The 1,135-nt window shown below is 35.9% G+C and overlaps 1 protein-coding gene across 1 annotated transcript in view; it reads right to left on the reverse strand.

Moving 5' to 3' along the window:
* Positions 1–582: 582 nt before the first annotated feature.
* MARCHF11 (membrane associated ring-CH-type finger 11) overlaps positions 583–1,135 on the reverse strand; it is a 32,843-nt gene continuing 32,290 nt past the window's right edge. The window contains exon 5 of the mRNA XM_031058266.1: positions 583–1,135. This exon is cut by the window's right edge and continues 133 nt beyond it. Within this exon, the coding sequence (XP_030914126.1) occupies positions 961–1,135 (175 nt within the window). The 3' untranslated portion in view covers positions 583–960.

Here is a 1,135-nt window from a genome sequence, read left to right on the forward strand (position 1 = left end):
TTTGTTATGAAACAGAAACAAGAGAAGCAAACTTCACAGCATTGATCTATCATAATATTGGCTCATTTTTTAATATGATGATTTGTTCCCTAGTAAAATTAAGGTTCTGTATTATTTATACTCCAGATTCTATCAGAAATTACAATGCACATTTCTTCTCTCTTTTTTTTTAAAGGGATGTCAATGACCTATAATTAGAATGGTACTAAAGATTCACACATTGCTAATTCCAGCAGTGCTGCTGAGAAGGCAACGCCACTTCTGTGCACAGGCACAGCACCAGCCCTCTGCAGATGTTAAGAGACTCGAGAGGCAGTACAAGACTCTTCCCTGTCTGTGTCATACTTGTGTCTGATAGCTTGCATGGACATTTGGGAGAGCTAAAAGACTTCCCATCTTCCTTTAGGTTTTGTAGAACACCCACTGGACTTCCTGCTTAAATGCAAAGGACAATATATCCTTCACTTACTTTCACACACCTGAAATGAGCTACAAACAACAGCAAAATAAAGACAGAAAAGGAAAAATATTTGACTTGTGTCAACATTCTTATTCTTTTTGGAAGAATGTTGTCCAGTTTAATCCTCATGAAAGTGGAAAAAAATAACAGTAGTGGATTAAAGCCAGAGTTTAAGAAAATACATTTAAATATATCTTTTGACTTAAAAATGAGTTTCCTCATCATTCAAAGACCTAAGAGTTAAGCTATGTTACATACACCTCAGGTACAAATTGAGAAAAGATTCAATAAATCAGACTATATAAAAAGCAAGAGACTTTTTCCCCGAGAAAAATGTATTTGTGTTTTATCTGATCATATAAAAACATTAAATTTAAAAAAAAGAAGTGTATATATTTTTTCAAGTGTTAATGGTTTCACCATTCATCATAACTACATTCCGCAGTCCTGTAACACCAGGGCACATTATCTTTATCTGTGTAGTGCAGTGAGCACAATCTTTACACTGAGGTCACTCTCATCACTACTTCCCCAGAGCAGTTATCCTCTGATGAATCCTCCTGAGGTCTCATGCGGTTGAACAGCTGTAACAACACATAGCCACACTGAAATCTCGGTGAGGTTAACTGTGTTGGATGAACTAAACTTCTGTTTCTAAATGCAGTCAGTGAAAGG

Source organism: Geospiza fortis, unplaced genomic scaffold, assembly GCF_000277835.1.
Source record: "Geospiza fortis unplaced genomic scaffold, GeoFor_1.0 scaffold281, whole genome shotgun sequence".
Lineage (NCBI taxonomy): Eukaryota > Metazoa > Chordata > Aves > Passeriformes > Thraupidae > Geospiza > Geospiza fortis.